Below are 27,355 nucleotides of genomic sequence, written 5' to 3'. Positions count from 1 at the left end.
ACCACTGCAGTGGAAGATCCAGACCATTATGGAATGGGCTCCCCCTACAACTCAAACCCAGGTGAGAGCCTTTCTCGACCTCACAGGGTACTATAGGAGGTTTATTGAGAATTATGGCTCCATTGCAGCTCCTCTTAATGACCTCACTAGTAAGAGGATGCCTAAGAAGGTATTGTGGACAGCTAGCTGTCAAAAAGCTTTTGATGAGCTCAAACAGGCCATGTGCTCTGCACCTGTCCTAAAAGCCCTTGCTACTCCAAAAAGTTCATAGTCCAGACGGATGCTTCTGAATTGGGGGTTGGGGCAGTGCTATCACAGCTTAATACTGAGGGCCAAGATCAACCTGTTGCTTTCATCAGCAGGAGGTTGACCCCTAGAGAAAAGTGTTGGCCTGCCATAGAGAGGTAGGCCTTTGTGTGGTCTGGGAACTGAAAAAGTTGAGACCATACCTTTTTGGTACTCACTTTATTGTTCAGACAGACCACAAACCTCTACTTTGGCTAAAACAAATGAAAGGTGAAATACCTAAATTGTTGAGGTGGTCCATCTCCCTACAGGGAATGGACTATACAGTGGAACATAGACCTGGGAGTACCCACTCCAATGCCGGTGGACTCTCTAGATATTTCCACTTAAACAATGAAGACTCATCTGGGCAAGTTTAGCCTTATTGTCCCTCGTTTGGGGGGGAGGGGTTGTGTAGGAAAGTTCCATCTTGCCTGGCATGTTACCCCCATTTTCTATTTATATATATGTTTGTTTTTGCCTGTGTCACTGGGATCCTGCTAGCCAGGACCCCAGTGCTAATAAGTTGTGCCCTGTATGCGTTCCCTGTGTGGTGCCTAACTGTATCACTGAGACTCTGCTAACCAGAACCTCAGTGTTTATGCTCTCTCTGCTTTTAAAATTGTCAGTGCAGGCTAGTGACTAATTTTACCAATTTTGATTGGCACACTGGAACACCCTTATAATCCCCTAGTATATGGTACCTAGGTACCCAGGGTATTGGGGTTCCAGGAGATCCCTATGGGATGCAGCATTTCTTTTGCCACCCATAGGGAGCTCAGACAATTCTTACACAGGACTGCCACTGCAGCCTGAGTGAAATAAAGTCCACGTTATTTCACAGCCATTTTACACTGCACTTATGTAACTTATAAGTCACCTATATGTCTAACCCTCACTTAGTGAAGGTTAGGTGTAAAGTTACTAAGTGTGAGGGCACCCTGGCACTAGCCAAAGTGCCCCCACATTGTTCAGGGTAATTTACCCGGACTTTGTGGGTACGGGGACACCATTACACGTGTGCACTACATATAGGTCAATACCTATGTGTAGCTTCACAATGGTAACTCCGAACATGGCCATGTAACATGTCTAAGATCATGGAATTGTCCCCCCAATACCAATCTGATATTGGGGTGACAATCCCATGCATCCCGGGGCTCCAGCATGGACCCCGGGTACTGCCAGACTAGCTCGCTGGGGTTTTCTCTGCAGCTACCGCTGCTGCCAACCCTCAGACAGGTTTCTGCCCCCCTGGGGCCAGAGCAGCCCAGTCCCAGGAAGGCAGAACAAAGGATTTCCTCTGAGAGAGGGTGTTACACCCTCTCCCTTTGGAAATAGGTGTTAAGGGCCTGAGAGGAGTAGCCTCAGGGATCCCTCAGCCCCAGGTCTGGTGCGAAACTGGACAAAGGAAAGGGGAGTGACCTTTTGCAAGACTTCCTTTGTGCACAGCACAGCCCAGGTCCCCAGCACTCCGTCCTGCATTGCCGAACTCGCTGAGTTGGCCTCCTACTTCGTGGGACCCTCTTTTGTTGTGCTGAGATGACCGCTGTGCTCAGATTTACTGAACGCCTGTTCAGGTGCTTCTGCGGGTGTTGCCTGCTTCTGTGTGGGCTCTCTCTGTTGCTGAGCGCCCCCTCTGTCTCCTCCTCAAAGAGGCGATCTCCTGGTCCTTCCTGGCCCCTGGCAACACCCAAAATCTTCAACTGCGACTCTTACTGCTAGCAAGGCTTGTTTCCGGTCTTTCTGCGTGGAAACAACTCTGCATCCTCCAGCACGCCCTTGGACATCTTCTGACCAAAGGAGAAGTTCCTGGCACCTTCCGTTGTTGCAGAATCTTTGCCTTCTTCCACCCGGAGGCAGCCCTTTCGCACCTTTATCCGGGGTTTAGTGGGCTCCTGCCCCCCTGGACACTTGCATGACTCTTGGACTTGGTCCCCTTTCTTTGCAGGTCCTCAGGTCCAGGAATCCGTCTTCAGTGCTTTGCAGTCGGTTGTCTTTGCAGAATCCCCTACCTTTACTGTCTTTCTGGGGTACTAGGGTAACTTTACTCCTACTTTTCAGGGTCTTGGGGTGGGGTATCTTGAACACCCTTAGTGTTTTCTTACACTCCCAGCGACCCTCTACACACTACACTAGGCCTGGGGGTCCATTCGTGGTTTGCATTCCACTTTTGGAGTATATGGTTGGTGTTGAGCCTAGGCCTATTGTCTCCTAATGCATCCTATTGTCTTCTACAGGGTTTGCACTACTTTTCTAACTGTTTACTTACCTGATTTTGGTTTGTGTGTATATTTTGTGTATATTACTTACCTCCTAAGGGAGTATATCCTCTGAGATACTTTTGGCATATTGTTACTAAAATAAAGTACCTTTATTTTTAGTAACTCCGGGAGTATTGTGTTTCTTGTGATATAGTGATATATAATATAAGTGGTATAGTAGGAGCTTTGCATGTCTCCTAGTTCAGCCTAAGCTGCTCTGCTATAGCTACCTCTATCAGCCTAAGCTGCTAGAATACTCATAATCTACTAATAAGGGATAACTGGACCTGGCACAAGGTGTAAGTCCGACAAGGTACCCACTATAAGCCAGGCCAGCCTCCTACAAATAGCATTGCCAAAATTCCTGTATGTGTTACAAAACATTCCCTATGGATACTAGAAGGCTTCTTCCAAAGTGTGGACCATAAATTGAAGCAATTGGTATGGAACAGCAGCACCCCTAGAACGGCACTGTCTAAATTAATTTTTGGAGTCCATAATGGTGGTATAGCCCTTCTAGACCTTAGATGATGCTATTGAGCTACACAGCTAGTCTTGTGTAATGACCAGATCTTGGCTGATCAGTGCCAACCTGACTGAGTGTTAATGGGATTAAAAGTCTAAATGGCTGCCATACATGGCAAGAAAAGCAGAGCACCTTGGCCGACATACATTAAAGTGACACTGCGTGCTTGGAGTAGAGAGCTTAAGCAGTTGGGATGATTTGCGACCCAAACTCTGACATGGCTACCCCACTGTGGTACTCCTGGAGGCTTGCAGAGGTGCATTGCCTGTCTGGCTTTGATTGCTGGGACAACCTAGGGGTGGGTCCAGACAGGAAGCAGTTTCAGGCGCTCGAGGATAAGTATGCAATGTCTGAGGGGAGGTCTTCCATTACCTATGCCTCAGTCATGCTCTTTATAAAGATGTCCCGAATGAAATACAAATACTAGACACTAACCCATTGGAGGATAGAGTGCTTTAATGAACCCCTGGGATACAGGAAACTTATAAATAATGTACCTGACGCTTTGGAGGCTTTAAGAGGATTGTGGGACCAGAACCTTGGGGAACTCTCAGATAAAGAATAGACGGAGGCACTGCTGGGGCCCAGAGAAGTAGAAATCAAAATGGGGTTCCACCTCATTCAATTAAATGTCTTTCATGGAGTGTACTACAGTGAAGTGATGATGACAAAGATTGGTAGATCTGATTCTGATGTCTTTCTCTGGGCATGTGGCCAAAGGGGCATATTCCTGCATATTTTGTGGAATTGACCTGTGTTACAGCTGTACTGGATGGAAGTAGTGCAGACTCTAGTGGAGGTTGTGGGACTTGCAATGATCCGGGGAGAAATCTTTGTGTCCTAGGCATATGGGGCGGACCAGGCAAGTACCAGGTTACCAGCTTTTGTTTTATAAGTTAGGAATGATAGTAGCCCGGTGGAATATTTCAGAAGTATGGGGATCCCAACACTACCTCGGAAGGAGCAAGGGAGTAAAGACATTGATTGGTGCATGAGAGCTGAGCCATTTATCTATGAAGAGCAAGGTTTCCCCTGTAAAGTTGAGAGATTATTGGGTGTCTATGGAAGAACTACAGGGGGCTTCTTTAAACTTAACTACATGGGGGTGTGCCCTGGGACTTGTACTACCTCGCTGAAGCCTTGTGTTGGTAGTTGTATTCACAGACTTTTGCCATTGGGTTAATCACTGTTGATGTGCTCTGGTATTGTTCTAAAATGTCACCCACCTGTGTACTGATCCATATATTATGTGTCATGCTTTTTACTGTTGATGTATTTTGTGCTTAGTATGCCACTCCATTACCCTTCATCTGTACCCTTAGCTCTACTCCTAGTCCAGCCCACTTTCTTTTAACCTCCTCTTCCTAAACTTCGGTATATTTCCTTCATTACAGTGTTTCTCCTTATACTCTCAGAACTTTACCTAACGATCCATACATCTCCAGAGCATTCGTTCAGTTTTTTGAGTCCGCACCACTGTCCTCCATGACTCTCGTCCTTTACTACCCCTCTCTTCCACCCTTTGCCCACTCACTAGCACCCTCCCTTTCTTGTATAACTCTGTACGGTGCTCAGTTGCTTTGCTGGTAGGTTTGCAGGACACTTTCATTGCCCTTGATTTATGCAAGACCTTTGAGTTTGATAGGAGCAGTGCAAAATGAGAATCACTGTTGATATTTAAGTACAGTAGTGTTGTAACTAGGACTTAACTGTAGTTGTAGCTTGTGTGTGTGATAAATTCCTGTTAATCTGTTTTGTGTTGCATTGATATGGTTGTGAGATAACTTATTTCACTGGTTGATCAATACCTTGCAATTGACCTATTTAAATGTTTCTAATAATTTTGTGTGTGTGTTTGTGGAGCAATTTGTCTACCTGATTGGCTTGATACCTTTACTTTTGTCATCTTGATTCCAGGAGGTAGTGACCTGTTTACAGTGCTGGGACTAAATTTGATAAATAGGACCTTAAAATAATATTAATTCAGTTCTTTCCTAGATTCACCTTCGGAGTGCATGGACTGAACTCAGACACAGTGTTGTAGAATTCTTTTGTTGGTGGTTGCTGGGAGGGTGTTTATTGCTTGAAGATTCAGTGTGGGAATATGCAAGGAAGGAGTATGGTGCTTATGTTGGATATTTTGATTTCTTGAGGATGAATATTGAACAGCACATCATCTTATTATCAACACCTATTCTATATCTCACATTAGTATTCTGTCTTAAGATTTTCTACTTATCATTTTGTAAAATATTTGAATGAACGAAAACATTGACCGTAGGCAATGTCTATTCTAGTGTTATCAGACCTGATATTTTTAACCGATTCATATTTGCCTTGGCCTCACCTTGTTTTAAAATCTACATCTTGCTCTAAGAATACTTAAGATACACATTTGCAAATACGAACAAGGGCTTAGTAGTCAAAGTTTGTCTAATAAGTAACATATTTTTGTCTGAGCTGGTGCATAAAAATGGTTTTTCTAAAGCCTACTTATAAACATTGCCAGTTTAGCAATTTCTATTTTTCCTTCAGAGGTTTGCCTTTATTTTGTTACTCACCTTTTGTAATTTTGTTTGTAGTATTGAGCTCATTGTATGCAAGTTTAATTTTAGCAATTCTCTTGTTTTTGTTCTAGCTTTGGTTAATCGAGCATCAAGCTCCTTGCAGTTCCGACAGCTTCAGCTTTACCGTCATGAGATGCAACATTTTGTCAAGGTTATTCAGGGCTACCTTGCAAATCAAATTTTGCATGTGACTTGGTGTGAATTTAGAAACAACTTGTCTACTGTCGTAAACCTAGATGACATCCACAAAGCACATGCAGAATACCTCAACAAAGCACTTTTCAGGTAATGTAACCAGATAGGTCAAATCATCTACTGCAGATAACTTGATGAAACCTAGGGCTTAATGACTCAAATCCATATATCTGTTGTCAGTATTTCCACTTTGCAGAGTCACTAATATTACATGTGGTCAAAGTGAAATTGGTCCATAGAGCTGTGTATTCCTCTGGACAGCACACAGTGCACAGCACAATTGTTTATTGGAGCTTCACAGGGTCACCTCTTAAGAGAAGGGGGTCATTGTTATAGTCACTGGCTCTGACCAACACGTAGGTAAGAGGAAAGTGCAGTTAAGTCAGTTATATGCTCAAGGCAGTTTTAGTAATAATTACATACCAAGCCTGAGGGGGTATAGTGGAGGAATAAATAAAGTACATCATATGCCAGTGTGGCCAGTGTGTGGTCTTAATGTATGCAGCTGATACAAGAGGGGTAAGTTAGAGGTAATTGTTGTACTGAAAGGTGTGGAGTAGTGTGAGCCAAGTTCTCATGGGCTGGCTGAGAAGGAGGTGTTTGTGTGCTAGTGTGGAAATAGTGGTGTTCTTAGTTTGTACCTTACGAACCTGAGGCTGAGAGCACTGCAGATTTTAGAGAACAGGATGTTCAAATGGTGTTATGCCACCACTGTTAAACTTCTTTCTATACTGCTTTTGTTTCTTGTTCTTGATGTGAGTAGGATTTCACCTGAGGAGCGTACTGAGCAGAACCTTCCATGCAATTGTAGGTCAGGCAAAGGTTCCTGCACTGGGGGGCGGGGTGGTCCAAAGAGCCAGCATGCAAAATGACTGCACATTAGTGAGGCTCATGCCTGGGGGGAAAACCCAGCATAATGGGCAGCAATTTTGTGCACACTACACATGAAAAACACTGTAAGGCTTTCTATGACACACATAATAATGGGTAAAGTGAATTTGGGCTCGGATGCCCTCTAAACAACGGCGAGCCTTGACCAAGACGCGAGGCCTGCAGTCAGCCCAAGATGGCAAACGGACTGCGACTGGGCTCCAACAACGCTTAAATAAAACTGTGTGAAACAACACTGGTAAGCGACATCGCAGGGGAGGGATCACTGATCACCGCTTCTCTCCTGGAACAGCAAGGTGCACTGCAGAGGCCCGACATTGCCGGCATAGTACAGCGGGAGACAAATCGGGGTTGCAGTGATTGGGCCTTGGTGGGACCGTGGAGTCCACGCCCGACCTGGCCATAACTGCCTCGACCCTGTAGGGGGCCACCAATAACTCTGGAGTGCAGTGCTGAGCGGGGAAGAGACTTAGGCGGGGATGGCCCTTCCAGACCACAGCACATTGTAAGACCAGGAAGACTGGCTGTGTTTGATTCTGGTGCTGTAGCCTTCTACAGCCCTCGCGGGGCTTGTGTGAGCACCGCACTGCATTCTCTGTCTCTACTCGCTAGAAATCTGATTGTGGTAGAGAATAACTACGAAACCCTGAGGCAAATGTGTAGATTGACTAGTATGCAGACAAGCTCACCGGACAAAATTGGCAATCCGCCAGGTGAAGCTCCATGCAATTAATACAGCTACTAACGCCTTGGGAGGTCGCCGCTTTGCAGCCACCTACACCGCATTGAATGCTCCAAATTAGGCCCCATAAGTGAAGGTCACCAGGCCTCTATTACAAACGGGTTCTTGTGCACGGAGGACAAGTACAACCTTATGAGGGAACATAAATGACTCCTATGATGCTTGCTAACTGTACTACCGACAAATGCAACCCTTCAGAAATGTGTAAGTCACAACAGCACCCCGAGGCAGTTGATCTGCTCATGCCCCCCAGATGCATGGTCGTGGGGTGTGGCGGGACTGTTCTGTTAGACACCTGCAGTGCAACAGAGAATCAAGCACCATTGTTTAACAAGTGATCTTCCCATCTTTATAATGCACCGATTGCTAGCAATATGCAAATAGAGGAAAATAAACACTCTAGAGATTGTGTCGCCGCCCTGTAGGGTAGCAGTCCTGCTGCTTTTGAAAATCTAGGCGGGCAAGCTGATTGTTCTCTGTGAGTCATATATGTAGGTGTGGTAGTGGGTGCTTGTGGCTGCGACCTACTTCTCATCAACCAGTCCACAACTTTGAGTCGGCGCTGGTCAAGGATTGCTGTTCTGCAGGCATGGGCAAGCCAGACTGAAGACAATCCAAACTTCAATTACCCTCATGCCATTTGGCAAATGAAGAGGCTGGCCAAGCTGGCACCGAAGAAGGATCAACTGATGGTCCTTGTGAAAATATGGACATGTAGGCACTTTTAGTCATTATGAAACACAGCCTATCATCCACAGAAGAGAAAATGGACGCTATGTGTAACAGACTTGACTCAGTGGCACACAAACTGGAGAGGCACGATGGACGGCTACAAGAAGAGGTACAATGACTATCAAACATTGAAGATATTGTGACCTCCCGAGGAGAACAACTATTGAACATGGAAAAAGTACTAAAAGTCATTGCGACCAAAAAGGAAGTCTTAGAAGCATGATCGCATTACAATACCGTGCGCATCCTGGGAGTGCCTGACATGGCTGACATAGGAAAGATGGAGGAATATGCAGAGAGACTACGCCTTACATTATTTGGTGCCGATTCTCAAAATGTTCGTAGTCGAGTGGGCCCATAGATCTCTCATGACTAGACCGCTGTAGAGCACCCCTGCACGCCCGATCATTGCTAAACTTTAAAGATTGCGATGTGGCACTTAGACGGGCCAGAGTAAAACTGCCCCTAAGCTTCGATGGAAACGCTGTGTCAGTCTACCCCGACTTTACCATAATGGTGCAAGAAACTCAAAAATAAATCCTGACAGTCAAACAGAAATTATGGCAGGCGAAGGTTCCATATGTAATGTAATATCCAGCCTGGCTGCGGATGTCCTATAAGGGGAAGGAACATGTGTTCGCAACTCTGCAAAAAGCCCAAGACTTTGTGCAGACAAATACTATTGAACCACAGAGAAAGGAGGCTAGGGCCGTTCCGTCCAGGCCAGGTGCTCCTACTTCTGACATTGACTGACACTATAGCTCGGATGTCCTAACTGATCGCCACTACAGACTACCCTGCTGAAAGGACACCACTGCAGGCCCTACAGTAATCTGTTTATCAAACTCTACACTTCTAGGCAGCAATAACTTCTCTCAAGTACAATTTAAGTAGTTCACAAAATGCAGAAGATATTGTTACAATACTTATCCCTCTGCTGCTCTTACGCCTCATCCACGCTCCCTGAATCTTCTCAAGTCCTCTCTACTGTCGTATTTTAAGAAAAAACCTACATTGGAACTCTTGGCCAATGGTGGGGAGATCAAGCCGGAGCTAGGCCAGAGCACTTTTACGGAGCCTGCAGTCATCGATCCTTTGCTTACTGCTCGCGGATATTTTACAACTGTGGCACAAGTTTTCTGTTCAGGTTCGCCCGCTTCACCTGTCTTCGCTCAGTTAGCATCTCAGAGTGAATGAGTCATCCACCACCCCCTGTGGACCAGCGGGCTGCACTTTCCCTAAAACACAAACCCTCTCCAACTATTATCTCCAGCGATCATTCTTTAAATCCAGGGGAGGCGGCGTCTTTCTTAGTGGCATCTCCAGCAGCTTTTCATCAGTTGACTGGGCCGGATGGGCCGACTGCAGACTGCCACGATTCCCTGCAGGACCAGGGCATCTTTCTGCTATCCAGCCCCCCGGCAGCCCAATGGATCCAGAATTTAACACACGGTATCCATCCAATATTACCATTAAGGTCCTCAAGTGGGGCCGCTCACAGTTCCCAAACCGAGTTCATCAAAGGCGAACTCAATGACCAATCACTCCTCGACCTCTCTTGTCTTTTTTCTGATTCCTTGAGCGGTGTTGTCAAGGAGCCTAATTATGTGCCCATAATCATAAGAGACAAGGGACACATGCTACCAGGAATGTTATTCACAGATATAATCAATAGAAACATATATATTGATATATCACATGACACATATTACTAATATTTACAAAGACAGACTACAAAAAACAAAATTTAAACACCAGTTTTTTAAAAAAAGCATATATAATCTAAATAGTTCTAAAGATTCTTATATCGCCATCATTCTATAATTTTTAACAATATATTTATTGAAAAGATGGAAAATTTAAAAAGAGGTGAACAAACTCCATAACCAAATAGCCCTACATAAATGGACAAAAATGCCACAAAGAAAGACCACCAAAAGAACCCATAATATAATTTCAAAAAGACACAAAAAATTGCGCTCTAAAGATAATAGCCAAAGCTTCTAAGGATAAATATATAAATATAGCTATTTCTATTTTACAAAAAACCACAGCTCATAAAACATAACCCCACAAACCTACAAGTGCTTAGACATAAAACATATATTTATAAATACTAACACCACACATATACTAATATGCTATTAATTTGTGTTATTACTACAAAACAATCCCAATAAGAAAGGAAGTTAATAAACATAATACAAAACAGCGTTCCACAGGATTACATATACAAAGTTAAGGCATTTGCGGTATATTTAAATTTAAAGACCTAGTCATCGATAATTCTGCCTGAAAAGGCCGTGAAGAACGTAAGGGATCAGCCTTGTCCGTCCCGGTCGGCAAAGAAAGTAAACCGAGCCCAGCTTGATATCCCCTTTTTAAACCCTAGCAATCTAGATAACAAGATTATTGGACACATGTGGCATACTCATTGCTATGGCGACCGTTCTGAAATAAGAATAGTCGCCATCTTAGGTAAACAGATCGGCCATTTTTGAATGGTGTCATCCATTTTATAAACAGATGTATGGGATCCATATAGCATTATACGGCTTGAACAGGAGTTTTGATAAAGCCCTAAAAAGTAAAAAGAAACTGATACTCTATACTAAACAGGTCCCAAGAAGCATATAGGTTGCTACAGCGACTATTGTACAATAAAATTACTCTTCATATCACATAAATACGTCGGCCATTTTTAACTGGTGTCAACTATACTGAGAACCAACAAAGCCTAAGACATTCTTATAATAAAGCCCTAAAGTATAAAACTTACAAACTATGTCATGTTATATTAACATGACATAGGAAGAGCCACGAAAAACTGATCGTTTCACAATGGGGTGTCAGCCATCATAAAAGGATGTAATAAATAACGTAGAAGGTGACAAAACAAGGAGGAATATTGATAAAACATTGTTGGGGCTTTAAAGAGATTTTAATAAAGCACTACAAGATAAGAGGAGAAAGATAATCTATGATGAATAACACACAGGAAACATACCCGTCACTATAGCGACCATAATATAATTGAAATATTCGCCATATTGGATAAAGGCGTCGGCCATTTTGAACGAATGTCAATTATACTAAATGTATATAGATTATATAACAATTATGGACCACCATCTATTGGGGGTGAGTATCCAATTTAAAAAAACTAAAAATTTGAAATTCTAAACAGGATTCTGCCAAAGGGAAAAAAAGAGAACAGAGACCTGACAAACAATGCCTATTTAAAGGAAATAATGGAATTCTTCATCTGTATTGTGGCCCATACACACGGCGCGTAGGCGGCATATCCATGCTGCCTCTCTGCGCCGCAGGGTCAATTCTAGGTTACCCCCTCTTTTGTTTGGTGGTACCGTATCAATCCCATGGAACCAGATCTTATTGTCATCTGTATGTTGTTCCAACATATGCAGTGACAGAGGATATCTAATATCTTTATTCTTAATTGCACGGACGTGTTCTTGTATAAGGAGTTTGAGAGGCCTTATAGTGCTGCCAACATAATTTTTACCACATCCACATCCTACAATGTAAACAGCATATCTCGTTTTGCAGTTGATGAACTGTTTGATTTCATAGCTTTTGCGAGAATTGTAACAGAACTTTTTGATCTTATCAATACCCAAGCTACAGATGTTGCACTCATGACATATAAAGAAACCTAGTGGGCCCATAGGTAGCCACGTAGATGATTTATTCGTAGCAATATAACTAGGGCACAAGTGATCCCTAAAGGTTCTGCCCCTTCGATAGATTATCTGAGGTTTTTTAGAGATACAATTACGAATATTGGGTATTTCCAATAGTAAATGCCAATGCTTCCTAATGATCTTATATATGTAATTGCTTGATGTAGAGAATTGAGTAACAAATCTCACACAGGTCTGCTCCTTTCTTCTTTAATCACTATTACTATTATTCATTGCAAGCGTATTGCTTCTAATTAGTTGTCCTACTCGCTTTTCCGGTTTTGTCAGGATATGTTCTCCATAGCCTCGATTTCTGAATCTTTGATTTACTTTGTCGACATGTGTAGTGAATGTCTTGTTTGTGCTACAATTGCGTCTTATGCGGACCATTTCTCTGACGGGGATATTGTTGATCACAGACTTAGGATGGGCACTGCTGGCATGTAGGACACTGTTACATGAGGTAGGCTTTCTAAAGAGAGTGCTCTGTATCCTGGTCCCTTCAACATAAAATGTGATGTCAAGAAAGTCAATCTGTTCCTTGCTGTATTGTAGACTGAGTTTGACATTAAAGGGGTTATCATTAAGGAACATATGATACATCACAAGTTGCTCAACAGAGCCTTTCCATATGAGTATAATATCGTCTATGTATCTACCCCAAAAAAACAATAGATCAGTCCATTGGGATGCGTGCTTACCCCAGGCATGCTCCCTCTCATTCCAACCCATGAACAGGCAGGCATAGGAGGGAGCAAACCTGGAACCCAATTAAGGAAAGATTATAGGAAGGCTGTTTATGACGACCATCAGACCTATCTCAGTCAGTTTTGGGTTAAACTTTTAAGTGCAAGCAAAGATCCAAACTCCACGAAATTTTGGTCCCTTATTAATAACCTAAACAGTAATCAAAGGGGCACGGGCGTTGTTGACAATCCAGAAGGAGCATGGGCGTCTTATTTGACCAACCATTTTTCTGATAGCGAGCAGGATGGGGAACCGTTGGATGAGGGGGCCCACAGATCTACTCCTGCTTCGCTTAAAACATGTCCTTCATCTACAGGGTCTCTAATCCCCGCGCAGGTAGTAAGGAAGTCCTTCCAATCACGCCTTCCCCACATCATCTCGAGGGCTAATCAATTTGGAGCCCCCGGTCCCAATAGTCTTCCACAGCCATTATTTAAACAGGATCCTCTTCTTTGCGTTAATCATCTTGCACATTTGTTTGAACACTGCTTCCTAACCTCAACAATACCTGAGTCCTGGCACGGTGCCATCCTTTATATAAAAAAGGTTCAAGGTCAGATCCTGCCAATTTTAGGATGATAGCCCTGCAGGACAATGAGGCTAAGTTTTATTCCAGCCTTCTGCTGCAGGATCTCGGTGCTTGGGCTGAATCGAAGGCCTTAATCCCCATAGTTCAAACGGGGTTCTCTGCTGGCTCAGGTACCTCAACCAATTTATTAGCTCTTTCTATTTTGATTGACAGGGCGATTTCGTCAGGCTTGACGCTGAATTGCTGTTTTGTGGACTTTAAGGCAGCATTCGATCGGATCCTCCGGAGTGCTCTGTGGGCCAAATTACGAAGCTGGGGCATCCCTCCAGTACTCTTGAGGGCTATTATAGAACTCCACACTAACATCTGGGTCCGTATTAAGCTTGGTGATGGTTGCTCCCTTTCCAGGAAAATTCTGACCACTCGTGGTGTGAAACAGGGTTGTGTACTCGCTCCTCTCTTTTCAATTTGTTTATTGCTGATATGTCAACATCTCTTGACGCCGTCAATTCTCATCCTCCTAAGATTGGTGGCCTTAGGCTTAGTCACCTGCTTTATGCCGATGATCTTGCTTTGTTTAGTTGTACTAAGATCGGACTTCAACGGTTGCTTAACCAACTTGCAAAGTACACTTCTGCTAATCAATTAGAAGTTAACTTGTGTAAAACAAAAGTGGTTCCCTTTGGGAGGAAAAAATATTTGGGCTTTAGCTGGTAAGAACCGCAAACTTGTTTCCGACCAGTCCTACAAATATCTAGGGGTACATTTTGATTCGAGGGGCAGTTTTGTTAATCATAAGAAGGCAATTGAACTTAAAGCTGTGGCTTTGCAGGTGGCCTTTTCAAAATTAGCTAAAGCTTAAAAGGGGCCGACCCTCATTCCCCTAATGGAAGTTATGAGAGCAAAGATCACCCCTTCGTTGGTCTATGGTCAAGAAATTCTGTTGGGCAAAGGCTCCTGCCTATCAAATAGGTTGGTTAATAAAATCTGCAAAAGAGTTTTTCATTTTCCGCACCTGGCTTCACCGGCGCAGGTACGGTTGTAGTTTGGGCTTCTGGATTTGGTGGCAGTTGATGCTGGTGCTTTCTTGAAGTTGTGTCATAAACTGCGTCAGACCTCAGACGGCCTTCTGGAGGCAGTCCTGTGGCAAGAAATTAGTGAGCTGAAATCGAAGTGCACTTATTCCCAATTTTTGGTTGATTGTAAACGGCGATTGGATGCTGATGATCTTTGGGAAAGCAATCCCCCCTACTCTTTGTTTAAATCAGAGATTAAAAGGCTTATTCAATTGTACTCTTATCACTCAGACTGTTCTCTTCTTGTCCATCGGAAGCATGCCTGGGCAGTAATTGGCTCCTTTAAACCAGGTATGTCCTCCAGTTTCTTCTCCTGCACACATGTGTTTTGGTTGAAAAAGGCCTTTTTGGCCTTAAGGATGGGTGATTGGTTTTCTTTAAAACACTTGCCTCAATGGCAGCTACCCCCTGGGGACAAAGTGATATGCAGAGGCTGCAGCAACGCGGAGGAAACCATTGACCATGTGGTCAGCCTGTGTCCAGCTTTATTAAAGGAGCGTAGACTTTTGCTCCGGAGCAAATGGAATGAATTAGGAATCCGCTCCTGCCGACAGGCTATTATCCAGTCTCTGGACCCAGGAAATCCAATATTAAATGTGTTACTGACCAAATGTATTAAAATTGCACAATCTAAATTTAATGGCACCGCGAGTAATGAACACGCTTAGTTGAAATTTTTCCATGCTCTTGCCATTTTGCCAGTTATTGGTTAGGACAAGGAGCTCTATTGGTATTTGATGATGTTCAGTGCAATTATTATTTTATGCATCTGTATTGGCTTGTGTTTATGTGGGGCTTCGGGTCAGGTGGCTGTATTGTATTGTCTCATAATGTCTTTTAACATGTTGCATGCGCAATTTATGGTGTGCTTTTAGTTTGAACTCAGTTCCTGAGGGTATTTGTTTTTGATTGTCTCTTTCTTTCTTTTGCTTTGCTTATTTATATTGGATTTTATTATCTGTACAATAAATTATTGCTTACTTACATATTCAAGCTTCGTTGCAGGCCTATTGGAGTTTGACTCAAGAGAAAAATGTTGTCTGCGTACTGCAAACAGCCTATCTTCTCTGACGCCAAGATTGGAGGGTGGCTGTTGTCTTGTGGGAAAGCACTCATAAGGTCTGCTAGATATCGGTTAAACTGGCTTGAGGCAAGCATGCAGCCCTGTTTGAGGCTGTTCATTGTAACAATTTTATCTGTAACATGACTGCCATCTCCTATATTGATCAGCACCCAGGTTTCTGTATGGAGTGCAATGACGGCCCTCAATATGTCACTTGGGATACCCTATTTCTCCAATTTTTCGTAGAGACAAACTCGAGGGAACCGATCAAGACTTGAGGGCTACAAAGCATGCGAACAACCGAGTTTTCCTTTGCTTAGCCTTCGTTACTAGAATACTTAGTGTTGTCAAATTCGTTGTGTCCCCCTGCCTGATCTGAAACCTGTTTGGATTCGTGGTATCAGATTTTTCTAATTTTTTTTACCCAGTCTTGTAGATGTTGAAGTAAACATGATGTGAATAGTTTTGCTTCTATGTTAATTAAAGCAATGAGACTATAGTTGTTGGGTGAGGCTGGGTTTCCATTCTTGTAGCCGGGGTTTGAAGATTTTACCTTTACATGAGTCAGGAAAACATTGGTGTGATAGAAACAGTTAAGAAGGTAGTGGGCCCAGAAATGTATCACATTTGAAGAGGGCAATTGGGAGGCGGTTTTCCCCGGTCTCCCCTACAGCCTTCAGTTTTTTTTCAATATGTTTACTAGATGTTTTATGTCTTCGATTAAGTTCCTATTAAACAGGAAGTTTTCAGTGGGACTTTCATTGTCGAATGAGATTGACAATCCGCTGTTATTTGCTGTGACTGGTTGTGCATTTTGGGGCTTCCAGGTTGCAGAGGTCAATGGGTACCTGTCAATGATTTTGTCTATGGCTGGCTTTGCATACATTGTGCGAATATGGGCTTCCTAGGAGGCTGCATCAATGCCTGCGTGTTCGTGTCTGAACTTTCCAGAATGCAACTCGTTTACCACTTGCCAGAATTTCCTAATGTTTGGCTGCTTACTGGACCATAAGCTTATTCTACAATTCCTCTTGATAACTGCTTTTTGCTGCCCAGCATTCTTTGTGGTTTTGCTGTCTCAGGATTCTCAAAGTGGCTTTGTCCGCCTGCATCCCTTTGTTGGTCTCCTTTGCTACTCATCTTGTTTTTCTTGTGATTTAAGCTTTTAATATGCGTAGTCCGCTGCTAACCCATCTTTAACCTCCTAAACTTTTATTATTAAGTGGTTGTGTTCTTGTTAGAAATTTTGTAACCAAAGGCGAAGCTAGTATGGCCTGTGCTTTTTCACAATTGCCCACAGGCCCTTCCGAATAGTTCTGGTTATCAGTTGCTCCTTTTAGCTCTGCTACGGTTCCAGCAGAGGTAAACTTCAGCCATTACCCTCTCGATCCCAGGACCCCTCCATTTTAATCATTTTAGATGATACATAACTGGAGCAGAAATTAAGCTGTTTGCTGGACTCTACTGGGCGAACTTACAGGCTATCTGGAAAGTTTGAGGGAAGTGATCACTCTCCATAGGGGTAGAATTTGGAATTGACTCACCCGTGGCAGTGCTGACATTTTCTTCAGCTTAAGTAAGTGATGGTCACTGAAGTATTTGTCCTTTTTATTGCCGGTCAAAAGCCGTAAAAGTAGTGTTTCATACTGTTTTTGGAAGCCTGTTAACTCTCTGGTAGTTATCCACTTTTTTTTTGCTACAATGGCTTAGGTCTATATTGAAGTCTCCTGTGATGATAAAGGTAACTTGTTTGTTAAGATGCTATAGTGTTTTTATAAGTTTACGCAAAATAGCTGTGTTTTCCCCAGTCCTTGCTTTATTAGGAAGGATATATACATTAATAAAGAGCAGTGGCATTTGAGTGACACAATCCTTTTTGGCTACCAACATGGTTGCTTGAATCCAAGTTACCCCAAGGTTGATTTCTTCTATAAAACATTTTAATTTAGTGGAACAAAATGTGGATAGACCACTCCTCACCCCCAACTTTTGAAGATTTTACAGCTGGAACGCAATGCTCTGTGTAGCCTGCTATTGGGATTAAATCTTGACTCCAGGTTTCCTGCAATAGAAAATGTCAAATGACTGGAGGAATAACAGTGCTTCTCCATCCTATAGCATGTTATCTAAACCATGGGTTTTCCATGAACATATGTGATGCGCTCCAGAGCCGTCACCACACTGATGCTGCTGCTGTCAGGAAATATAAGACTCTTGCACCTTTACAGGCCCTACCTGGATCTGATTTCTGAGTGTAGTATGATGGCAGAGCTGCTGGTCCTTAGCGTGGTGAGCCTTGCTTGGAGACTTGACTATTGTTAGGTTTTCAAACTGTGATCGATCTGAACCTGCCCCCATCCTGCACCTTGGGACTGCGCTCCCTCCTCTAGTTGCTGGTGGATTAAGGCTTCTTGCTTTTACGGGGAGCAGTGCTTCTGGGTGTCTGGGAGGTTCTATTATTTGTATTTCTATCCCCCAAGATTTGAAGATTTCGTGCTGGGCCAACAGCTGCTGGGCTATGTCAGGAGAGACCCAAGATGTACATGTTGCCTCTCTCTGTCTTCTGCTCGGGTGTGGTATGAATTTGTTCGACAGCAAGTCTGATGAGGTGATATGCTCTAGCTCTCTTATTTCCTTAATTAACTTAATGATCACTACTCGGTTTAAAGTGTCAAACACCTCCCTTGATGTATAATTAAATATGAGCAGCAGTTGTGTAACTGGCTTAACCTGTGCTTGGGCCTGCTGAATCTTGTGCAGCTGAGTATGCTGGCTCAGTGATAGCCTCGCGTTTCGTTGTGATCTGATGGATCTCCACCCCTCTCCCATGTTAGAGTTTTTGATGCAAGCATGCCTGGTAATCTACTCACTATTATCTAGGGCACTGAAAGATGAGGGCTCCGCTTTTGAACCAGGTTTGTTGGGTATCTTGCTTCCTGTTGTGAGAGTGGACAGCCCGGCAACTTGAAAAACTGTGGGTTAGTTTGTCCAATGCTCAGAGGAACTTGATTTTTCACTTCACTGTTCTGTGGGCATAAAGGGCTATGAACAGCAAGTGATCTTTGTGTGCTTTCTGAGTCACCGACTATGGAGTTAATTTCTCATAGTTTTCTTCCTCAGCTGTGAGTATAGCTACTTATCTGTGCTGAATGAGTAGCCACCAAATACTGTTTTTGTTTTTGCATCTCTTTGTTTTTTTATGGGTCTTTGTTTGCCTTTTCTTTCCCCCTTTTGTTAGGGCTGATTCCTTTCTCCCCTTCTCTTTATTTGTAGCCTCTAGAACTAGGGATTCTGAGGCCTCAAATCCTATACTCTTCCCTTCTTCATCTGCTGTGAGGAACTATTATCTCTGAACATCCTCTGTTGCCCATGGGGCGCGGGCTAATGACTGCGGCCGGCTCCAAGATATGCCCTGTTCCATGCGGGCAATTGGCATCTTCTTCTAAAACCCTACTTGCAAGTGGTTTTACTGATTGCAACCTTAGGTTTCATTGAGAATCCTTGGGAGAACCAGGAGTTTATTTCCTAAGTTTACACACTGACATGTTATTTGCTGAGTGTAGTTATAATTTTGAGCTCTCTGTATCAACTCTTTGAGGGCTTGTAGTTTCTTATCAATACCCTCTGTATGGGCTACCATAATATTGATAAGGTCAACCTGAAGTTCTTGTTTGTCTGCTGGGTGGCAGATTGCTGTCAACATTGCGCCCATTGTCGATAAGAGACCCCCCCACCATTTACCAGGAGAAACCTCCGTGTTGCCTAGATCAGGGGCCCCTTCTACTGCTATATTTATATTTCAGGCTGGCGGCAAACTTCCTGCTGCCATGTGGTGGAGCAGGCTTTGTGATGTGACCTTTCAATTGGAGTTGGGGGGGCTTAGCTTAGAAACTGAACTTCGCCTTAGTCGGGGATCTACTAATGCAGTCCACAAACGGGCTTAAACAGACAGTTGTTCCATTCATTAGAAGGCTGTCCCCTTTTAAGGGGGCTAAAAGCGGCACTAAAGAGTGTTTAATTTGCATTACGGTGGCATCATGTAGAGTTGATGCTGTGTCTGTGAGTGCAATTGAGTTGGTCTTTCTGATCGCGGTCCTTATGGTGGCCCGTGTGATTGAATGAGGTGGATCCTTGGCTAATCCCAATTTCTGAGAACAGAAAGGTTCAGGGATGAAAATGGCCCAGTTGAATTGATTTTATGCACGTCTGCCTGTGTGGTACAAGGTTTTATCTGAACTAAACATGCTGGATTTGTGACCATGTTGCTCACATCTTGTGTGTATTCTTTGCCCCTGGGGGCAGTCTCTCTCTCTCTCCATCAGCTGGCTTTGCTGGGATGACTGATGCTTTAGGTATACTAACTGCCACAATGTTCTCTTTTGCTGGATTTGTTTTAATGAGAATGTCTGTTATTTTATACCCCTTATGTTTAGAGCAGTTGCGGTTACAGCTTTTCCCTTTATTGGAGTCTATTTTGGGAACGGGGAGTCCAAGATTATTACTTCTGAATCTTCTGGATGTTGTGCTGTGTCTTGGTCTGGCATTCTTGTTCTGGGTCTCTTGACCTGGAACTCCCCTTGTTTTACACAACCATACTGATTTGATGCTGATTTTCCTGATTATACTCTTAGCAGGGTGTCGCAGTTAGTATGAGGGATCTCTTGGCCAGTCCAACAGGTCCCTGGGCTTGAGTTTCTGGGCAGGCGGGGAGTTACCCATGCGAAGACTGTACAACACACAGAGGGGGCTGTTCTGCCCTCAGGCTGCCTTCTTCCAGAGGGTTCCCTGTAGGCCGAGAGGGCCTTCTACAGTGCGGCTTTCCCTTGGAGGCACGAGCACCATAGTAGAAGTCCTCCTGCCCTCAGCCCTGTAACTCTGGACTTATCTTCATCCACTATATAGTAGCGGGGCTTTTGTTGATATTTTGTGTTTGTCACCAAAGTACTGTCCCCCTCAGAATTGCCTCTGTGCACCAATTTCTGCCCTGATCTCTTGCTCTGATGTAGCTCGTAGAACATGAGAGGTCCTACTCCTGTTTCTTCCCCTACCCAGCCCGGCCCTGCTGCTGGACGTCTTCTACTTTAAGTGGTCTGGCTGGGGAATTTAGGAGCAAGGCAGCGGGCTGTAGCAGTTCAGGGTGAGCTGAAGCCAGAATGGTCTGTTCGCACCTATGCAAGTACTTCTTAGTATGACCAAGAATAAAGTTCTGGTTGTGGAGGGACAGTAACAAATGTGGGTGCACCGGCTGCTTCTGCACCACTGTCAAGAGGACCGCTGCCTACTGCCTCGCCTCACTTGCTGGCACTAGCCTCAGGATGGCCCCCAATCAAGCAAGGCTCCTCCTAGGCTCTACTACCACTGAGGTAGAGGCTACTTGCCACTGCTCGCCCGCTCCCTCTTCTCTCCAAACTCTCGATGAGGGGGCGGGGATACAGAGCTCAAAAGAAGCAGCAGGGCAGGGACCACAGGAACGCAAGAGCACAGTGAGCAGGACTGCAAGAAAGCACAGGGGTTACCTGGGAGCACCAGCACAAACCACCAACCTGTACTGGGCTCCCGAAACCTGGTCGCCAGGCCACTCAACTCTGCACTGCCTGCCGACCACACCTTGCAAGGCCACACCCATCTGCTTCCGTCAGTCCATTCTAGTCCGGTTTGCACTCACGTGGTATTTGCACCATTTCCAGTTACCATCTCCAGGTCTCATTTCTGACATTCTAAACTGCACCAAGAAATTTATTTGTGATCAAATATTCACTATTGTCAATATTCTGCTATATTCATTATCTTTTGAGTGCATGCCCTCTCACAATCAACTCCCATCTCTGTCACAATACAGCAGACTTTAAAATAATGTTCACCTAGAGAGATCTTCCTCTCGCTAAAGATTTGTAACACTGGAAATATGATTCCCGAAGACAACTAGAATCTGACCACATTGGCCACACAATTGAGTCCCTGTCCACTTTAGTCATTCTGAAATGCAAAGACCTCCCCTCCCACAATTGTTAGCATTTCTTGCTACCCAAAACCAAACCAGCTCAACCCCTGAGCAAGTCTCAGTAAAAACTGTACTTCTCTCTGAAGTTATAATCAGGGGTCTTTCTGTATTCTGTACCATTTCCCACCCCATGACACACATGGTCAGTATTAATAAACTACCCAATTGACACACTGGGCCAAGGACTATACAGGTCTATTCACCTGGACCCCAAATCACCGGGCATCTTTTGCAGGCGCATCAGTCATACCCTCCTTTTTATCACTTTATTTATTGGCATTTTGTAAGTAGAACATGTATCCTACAATTCGGTTTCATGTATTTACAGTATGTGATTTGTAAGGAATATCTAACAGGTAGTGTTTGAGAAAGCTAAGTGTCTACCATTGATAGGTGATCATTTGAACCTCTTCTTGCAGGCCAGCAGAGTCAGCCCCTTGTAGGGTCATGGGCATCGGTACTTTCTCATTATTTTTGCAGGCCACTATTTGGTAAGTGCGTTAGAAATACACATGATAATCAACAAACTCATAACCGCGTCCTCAAGTCACTCATTCTGATTGAACGTATGTAGTCAGTAGTAATGTAATGTCGTAGAATAAGCTGTCCGTGCCAGAGGTGTGGGGGACCAGCGTGGGTATCCCGACAGGCCAACACACATCCCATTCCATGGGTTGTCACTATTCTGTGTATTAGGATCACCTCACCTTCTCCAGTCCTCATCAATCCTACCCTCCTGCCTTCGTTCTGCATCTTCAACTACCTCCTCTGCCCCTGTCCTCCAGGGCCACCATCATGGCTGTTCATAGCTTCTGCAATTGATGGCGACTCCTACACTTTCTATCAAAATAACATTGCCACAGGAGCTTTTCTTCAAGCAAGATCCACCACAAAAAAGACACATAACAGCAGCAATTAGTCCAGTTCACCCCTCCCTCCAACTCCATTTACAGGCCTGCTTGCTTTTCCAGGCTGATCTCCAGGCAAGGGGATGATTTACTTATACCTTCCTGTCACAGAAACTTGGCAAAGGACATAGTGCAAAGAGGGCTAATCATCTGTACCAATCTAGTCACCATTATTTAAATCTCTGGTCCTACATTTGACTCTTGACTAACCTCTTACAATATGTGTCACCAATGTAACTCTGTCAGGGCAACACTATACCCCCTATCCAAAAGACCTTATCAGACATTTTCATCGATCTTCTCATATTCTCCCAAAGTGTCCTGTTTCTGCTGGAATGAGGGTTCATCCAGCACAGGCTGAATTTCTAGACTGATAAAGCCTCAATATTTTACCATCAGGAAATCGTAGATGATGTTGACAATCTGGGTTCTGTTCTAGAATTCCAAGTGCCACACTTTCAAAATTCTCCATTAAATTGCCTCTGATCAAATAAAACTACCTCATGTATGCACTTGTCCTCCAAAGCAAGAATTTAGATGACATCTGGTCTGCGACTGACATCTGTATTACTTGCCTACATTGAAAACATCTACAAGTAGCCCGCTGAAAACCCTAAAGATGAAACTGTACTAGTGTTAAGAAAAATGGCAGCTATGCCTATTCTTTTTGTGTTGTGATCAAAGGTAGCCATAGTTTAATCACCAGTTTGTCACTGCCAGTGGTAAATATGTGGATGGGGTTCACAAGTTCACCAGCACCAAAGCAAGACAGGACAGAGTTACTCCAGATATCTGTTCCAAAACTGCAAATGCTGAAACAAGCACATACCATCCTCCTTTCTTCCACGGAACATTATAAGAATGTAGTGTCTAATTTGTGTAGCATAATCTATCCTATCAGTATCAGTGGTTTCCTCAAATTCACCCTCACACACATGAACTTTGCCACATTAGTCACACTTCTGAGAGTTCACGTGGAAGATCACAACTTTGGCATAAGTACAATAGCAACTCATCAGCTCTCTGTCTGTGAAATACGTTCCCTCCAAACTTGAAATCACCACTCTGCTCCTGGAAAAACATAGAAGCCAGTTTGGCCAACCTTCCACTAGTGACTAATTTCAAGCCTTCTCTACATCTTTCAAAGGCTCTATATTTGATGCTAACCACCTAAATCATGTCCCACATAAAAATCAAGAATCTGCTGTGCGATTTTTAGTCCAACCTATAACTACAAAAGGGAAATAAAATATTAACATTAAACGTAAGGCAATAACTTCTTTGTAGGGGTTAAGCTTGCAATCTCATCAACCTAGAGCGCTCTGTAGCATTCAGCACTATTGACTAAAACATACTGCTTGACTTGGATTGCTTGCACTGAAATACAAAAGGAAGTGCTAGATGGAATTCTTGAATTGTTCTCAGCCAGGGAAAATTACTAAGGCTGCATACCAGACCATTTTTATTTTGCATACTATACAACTTCGGTTTGGACATAGCCATATGCAAATCAGCCTTAATCCTACTCCAGTAGGAACAGTCCAACCCTAACCGCCAGGCCAGGTCTCCCCTAAACCAAAGCCTAAGCAACCCACGACCGATTTTGCAGTGATTACGGCTTTTCAGTCATATGCAGCTTGGTTCCAGAGACAAAGTGGCACGGGCCACCTATGGGCAAGCCTGACGCACTAAAGTGTGTAAATAAACAATTGCTTACATCCTTGTAATAACCTCTGTCACTGATAATTCCTCAGGCCGCATCTCACTCCATCGTTATTTAGTATGCCATGCATTACAGTTTGGACCCAGCCATGTGGAAATCAGCCTAGTCCTGCACCAATAGAACACTGGATTAACACAATGTTTGCCACCAACAGAATGGTATGCCCTCGGTGTAAAAGCCCAGATGTTGACCTACTGCATATGCTGTGGGTCTGCCCAAACCTAACCCCCTGCTAGACAGGTATTGCTGCGACCCTGTTGGACATCAGTGAAAGACTGGAACACTCCTGCAGTATGCCTGGTAGGGTTACACCCCAGACCCAGGGGATCCAAAGTGGTTCTTCAACTTAGTAACCTGGTCCTACTATTATTAAAGAGATTAATAACAAGAAATTGGAGATCCCCAAGGGCCCCTGAGTGATCCTCTGGCGGGAGATGTATCACTGGGGATCAGTTAAGAGAGTCATTTTGCGAAGAGAAGAATACAGAGGCCTCTGTAAACAACCCATCTAGCTCGAATGGGATGCATTGATGAAGGACCTCAAGGCACAAGATATAGAATCAGTTGGGGAGGGTTAGATAGTTATGCCCACGAAACCCTTTCATAAGTTAGAGCCACCCCCATGCCCACCACACTTATCCACTTAGCTCCATAATTTAACTCCTACATGCCTCCTAACATAATAGACTAATTATTGCTTACTATTAGGCGACAAGTTTGGTTAAATAAAAGGGATGGGGTTGGTTTATAAAGCATGAAGATAATGTTATGTACAACAATTCCATCTAGCAACTTGCACATAATGCTCATTGACCAATAAAAATTCTTAGCAAAGGAGTGGGCTGTGTTCCTACATCATTACCGAACTTCACCCAATTGCATGTTAGTCTCTACAAATTTGTAAGAAAATGTAAGTTGTTCAAGTACTTTCAAGGTAAAGATACAACAATAGAGCTACATACATCTACACATACTATATACAATACTATGGCCATAAAAGACATCAAAGACATTCAAACCTTACTCTCATTAGAACACACCGCTGGTTCTTCCCCGTCACTCTCAGACATCATGGTTGATCTTGAGATAGAATCCAATGTAGGGGCAGATAGTGGCCTTAAAACCTCTTCCAAATTCACACCCTGTTTACCAACTGATAATGTCATAGACATTTTTTACAAACGAGTCACCTCAGATATATATCAACTTGAAGATCTATACCACACGGGTCGCAAAACCATAACACACAACATCACCAAAGAAGAAAGAGAGGCACTACACTCCCTGACCAACACACATGATATCATTATTAAAGAAGCTCACAAAGGGGGTAATATAGTCCCTATGACAAACTGGACTATTTGAACGAAATAGATCAACAACTCACTGATGTTTCTGCATATTAGAAACTCCTTTACAACCCTCTAAAAGAAGTCAGCAACTGCATACATCAGAAATTTAAATTTTGGCATGACAGAAGTCTCATCACAGACATGGAATACCGTTATATATACAACCCTGCGCCTACATCACCATGTATATACATACTTCCCAAAATACACAAAACAGGTGCCTTCCCACCGAGTAGACCTATCATCAAATTATCTGAGTACATTGATATTTTTCTGTAACCTATTGTTAACAATCTACCCTCTTACATTAAAGATACCAAAGATGATCTGTGCAAGATCACTGATTTTGAATGGACAGAGGGTCACTTTTTAGTTACCTTAGATGTTACTTCACTATACACTAGCATCCCTAGAACAAAAGGCATGGTTGCCATACAACACTTCTTAGACACACGGGATGGTACATTCTATGAACACTCCAACATGCTGACAGACTTCATTGAAACTGTCTTAGACAATAACATCTTTTTACATAACGGTACTTGGTATTGTCAGACACAAGGAGTAGCTATGGGGGCAAAATTCTCACCATCCTTTGCAAACCTATATATGTGTTACTTTGAAAAAACACATCTTTGGAAAGACTGCCCTCTGGATCTGACACAGCACATTTTATACAGGGGGAGGTACATTGACGACATTCTCCTCTTTTGGTCGGATGATGCATTTCTCTTTGACCTTTTTTTTTCCAACACTTGAATACCAACACATACAACATAAATTTGTCATATGAACATAGCACTACATCAGTAAACTCTTTAGACCTTACTCTGTACATCAAGCAAAGCAACATTTGCACTAAGCTATACAGAAAACCAACAGCGTGCAATGTCTTATTGCATGCCACTAGTTCTCATCCCATTGCATAGATTAGAGCTATTCCCTTTGGCGAAAGCACTAGGATCAGACGCAACTGCAGTGAGGATAATGTTTTCCTAGAAGAACTTGATCAAATGCAACTACGTTTTGTACACAGGGGTTACTACCAAAACATTTTACATAAGGCTAGTAACAGCATTAAGAATACAAAACGCTCAGATTTACTGACTACCCCTAAAAAAGATAAGACTTACAAGAAACCACCTGACATTGACACATGGTTACCTAAACCACCTAATGGCTCCTATAAATGTGGCCTTTGCAACATATGCTGCTACATAAAGGCAAGATGGTCAGTTTCCAATACAATACTCAGTCCCCATACAAAATTCAACTGCAACACTAAATTTGTTGTGTAGTGCCTCGTATGCATATGTAGTCTTATTTATGTTGGTAGCACCATTAGATCATTAAAGGAGAGAATCCAAAAACATGTCAGGGCCAGTTGCACAAACAATACCAACTATCCTATTGCTACACATTATAACACCGCCCATGGACAACACGAAATCTTGGGTATCACCGCACATAGATGTTGTGAATACCTCACCCTGGGGGGGCAACAAAACCCTAACTCTGGGACATCTGGAAAGCAATTGGATCATCAAACTTAGGGCTGTTGAGGAGGGTCTCAATATTGAAAAAGATCTACACGTCTTTCTTTAATCAATAACTTTGCATACTGACATCAGCCCTCATACCCTCTCTCCTAGGTATACACTATATTCATCCTACATGCGACTCTCCTTGCAAGGGAGTACACATAGTTGGTTTTACATATATTTATCGTCTTACACCCAATACAATACTCAATTTTGTACTCCATATTATTTAAAATATATATAAGGTTTATGCCCATATGTTCTCTGTATGATACAGATCAGACTTTTGTTACACATTTTTTGCTTATTAATATGATTGTTGCTTTTTGATTATTCAATGTCATGTTGTTTTGGGCTTCTTTGTGTTACCAGGTTATTTGCGAATATTTACCTCACAAATCATTACTAATAATTATTTACTGCTCTTGCAGTACTCATTCTATGCTTTTTCCCTCACTTCGTCCCTTATTTCTCTTGTTAAAAAAAATGACCCTCACTCTGTTTCTATT

General features: G+C 43.2%; 1 protein-coding gene across 3 annotated transcripts in view; it reads left to right on the top strand.

The window, feature by feature from the left end:
- The window catches only part of TUBGCP6 (tubulin gamma complex component 6), a 518,646-nt gene that overhangs the window by 442,601 nt on the left and 48,690 nt on the right, over positions 1–27,355 (top strand). For all 3 annotated transcript variants that reach the window (XM_069229637.1, XM_069229636.1, XM_069229638.1), the window contains exon 24: positions 5,714–5,927. In XM_069229637.1, the coding sequence (XP_069085738.1) occupies positions 5,714–5,927 (214 nt within the window). The remainder of the gene's footprint in view (positions 1–5,713; positions 5,928–27,355) is intronic.

This window comes from Pleurodeles waltl, chromosome 4_1 (genome assembly GCF_031143425.1).
Source record: "Pleurodeles waltl isolate 20211129_DDA chromosome 4_1, aPleWal1.hap1.20221129, whole genome shotgun sequence".
Classification (NCBI taxonomy): domain Eukaryota; kingdom Metazoa; phylum Chordata; class Amphibia; order Caudata; family Salamandridae; genus Pleurodeles; species Pleurodeles waltl.
Note: the sequence above shows the minus strand (reverse complement) of the source record. Positions and strands in the feature narration are given on the sequence as shown.